Raw genomic sequence first — 2,391 nt, 5'->3', positions numbered from 1 at the left:
ATCTAAGAGAACATCGTGATAAAACTGAGAAATCCAATTTTTAACCGAAAGTCATATAAAAATATTAAAAAAAAACTTGATATTTTAATTCGCAACATAAAAAAATGAAAATAATGATATAAAAGAGGAAATCAAACCATGTTTTTTCCGTAAAAACTTTATGAGGATTACGTGTCTCTCGCATTATCTGCCGGAAACGAATGTGATGTGGGAGGGAAAAAGGGAAGGGAAAAAGGAAAAAGGAGATGACAAATCTTCTTATTTTTTCTGTATTTAATAGGTAGAGAAGAAAAAATCACGGGATGATTTGGCATCGGCTGTACTTTCTTAAAATCGTACAGGAGATCAATGCTTAAACTTGGGTAACAAATTACAGCTAAATTATATATTTCTCTTCTTCCTTAAAGCTGGTCGCATTCTGATCACGGAATCGCAACCGCTCTTTTGCACTTTTCCTCTTCATGTTTTCGCAAGACCATGTTCGATTCGTGTTTGACAATTTCAAACAAAAACTCGTGAAACTTAATATGGAAATTTGAAGTCAATTCTCAATATCGCACTCATTTCAAGGACACTGCATCGAAATTGGAGCGATATCTGTCACAGAATTGTTTTTAAATAGTGTTTATACAATTTTAGAATTTCATCACCGGGCAATCACGAGTACCGAATTTCCATGAACGAGCTCAAACATCCCCTTCCATTAGATCCAATGAATACGCGCGATATACTCTGTTTTATATCTTAGAATCTAATCAGCTCTAATCCCTATGAGAATAGCCTATATATAAACTTGTATGTATTTCTTAGCTTTTCTCTCTCTCTCTCTCTTTCTCTCTCTCTCTCTCTCTCTCTCTCTCTCTCTCTCTCTCTTTCCATAACGTGTTTGTGTAACGACATCGTTTAAACATTTTTCTACGAACGTTTCAGAAACAAACAATGAATATATTACATTAATTAATTTGGACACAAATCATATTACTCTTTATCTACAATCTAATTTTTATATTCTCCTTAGTATTACTTATTCTATATTCTAATACAGAAAATGATGTGACACATATTATAAAAAATAACGACGAGAGACATTCTCTTTTCTTTTCTCTCTTTCCCCATCAAGCAACCTTCGCATTTGACTTTCTATCTTATCCTTTCCCTCGTCTCATGTCCTTTCTTAAACGCTGTTATTATTTTCATCCTCGCGGTATTACAAAGCGATATGACAGACGAAGATATACGTGATGGAAAACGGCGTTATTTCTCGTTTTTTATTTTTTCTTATTTTTTTCTTTTTATTCGTTTATTTCGCCTGCGCTTATGGCGGATAAAACTATATGAATGGCACAGCCAACGCGGACCTCGCGCCTCCTGTCAGAGTCCCTACCCTCTTCTTTCCCCGTTATTCCACACGGTAATGCAGTTTCTCACTTCCGGTACTGTCTCCCGTTGCGTACAAACGAGGTGAAAAAAGGTGACATTCGAATAAGAAAGCTGAAGGATTTTTAGCTGCGTATCTGACCCGCGTTGCGAGCGATCTTCTCCGGCGGCTCTATCATGCTCTTTGTGGTACCGTTCAGGCTGCGCTTACGACTCTTCATATAGTCTGAAACAGACAACAAAGAAAACATATCTTTACATAACCGAGGTGACAGGTTTGTCGAAGAATAGATTAGAATCTAAAGGCATACTCGTTTCGAATAATATTTTAATTTCTAATTTCAAAGTCGACTCGCCAAAGAGTACAATGAAACATCATGTTTTGGAAAGAATAATTTTGTTAAAATATCAAAAAATTTATTTATATACAGATTTAAGGACAATAATGTTGAACAATCAAAATAATTATGTAGAATGTTAATGATAATGATGCAAAAAGTTTTACTATCTATCAGTCAGTAAAAATTTAGCTATATACATCTGAAAATAAGTTACTTTTAAATCTGTATATAGTTAAACTTTTAATATTACTTTAACTATTTTTTAGATACTGAACACATTATAACAAATTTTTTCAATCGAAATACCAAATATTAAGAAATATAATGATAACAAGCAATTATATGTATTTTTATTAATTCTCCCTTACAATCTATTAATTATAGTCTTTATTTTATTAATTCTCCTTTACAATCTATCAATTATATGTATTTTTATTAATCCTCGCTTACACTCTCCATCTAGATCTTTTTTTGGCACAAGCGAAGCACACAAATTTCTTTCTCATTTTTTATTTTTAATGAACAAAAATTTTAAATTTAAGTTAAACATTATTCGATAATGTAATAGAAATGTTGTAGTAATTTTAAAATTTTCCACATTTTTTAAAAAACTTAAAATAATAAAAACTTGGATTGGACAAGAAAGATCACGGCTAACAGAGAGTTAATAAAA

At 32.0% G+C, this 2,391-nt stretch overlaps 1 protein-coding gene across 1 annotated transcript in view; it reads right to left on the bottom strand.

Annotated features, from left to right (window-relative positions):
- Positions 1–822: 822 nt before the first annotated feature.
- LOC108688636 (cyclin-dependent kinase inhibitor 1C) overlaps positions 823–2,391 on the bottom strand; it is a 9,163-nt gene continuing 7,594 nt past the window's right edge. Inside the window, exon 2 of the mRNA XM_018194978.1 lies at positions 823–1,603. Coding sequence (XP_018050467.1) covers positions 1,503–1,603 — 101 coding nt within the window. The 3' untranslated portion in view covers positions 823–1,502. The remainder of the gene's footprint in view (positions 1,604–2,391) is intronic.

This window comes from Atta colombica, unplaced genomic scaffold (assembly GCF_001594045.1).
Source record: "Atta colombica isolate Treedump-2 unplaced genomic scaffold, Acol1.0 scaffold236, whole genome shotgun sequence".
Classification (NCBI taxonomy): domain Eukaryota; kingdom Metazoa; phylum Arthropoda; class Insecta; order Hymenoptera; family Formicidae; genus Atta; species Atta colombica.
Note: the sequence above shows the minus strand (reverse complement) of the source record. Positions and strands in the feature narration are given on the sequence as shown.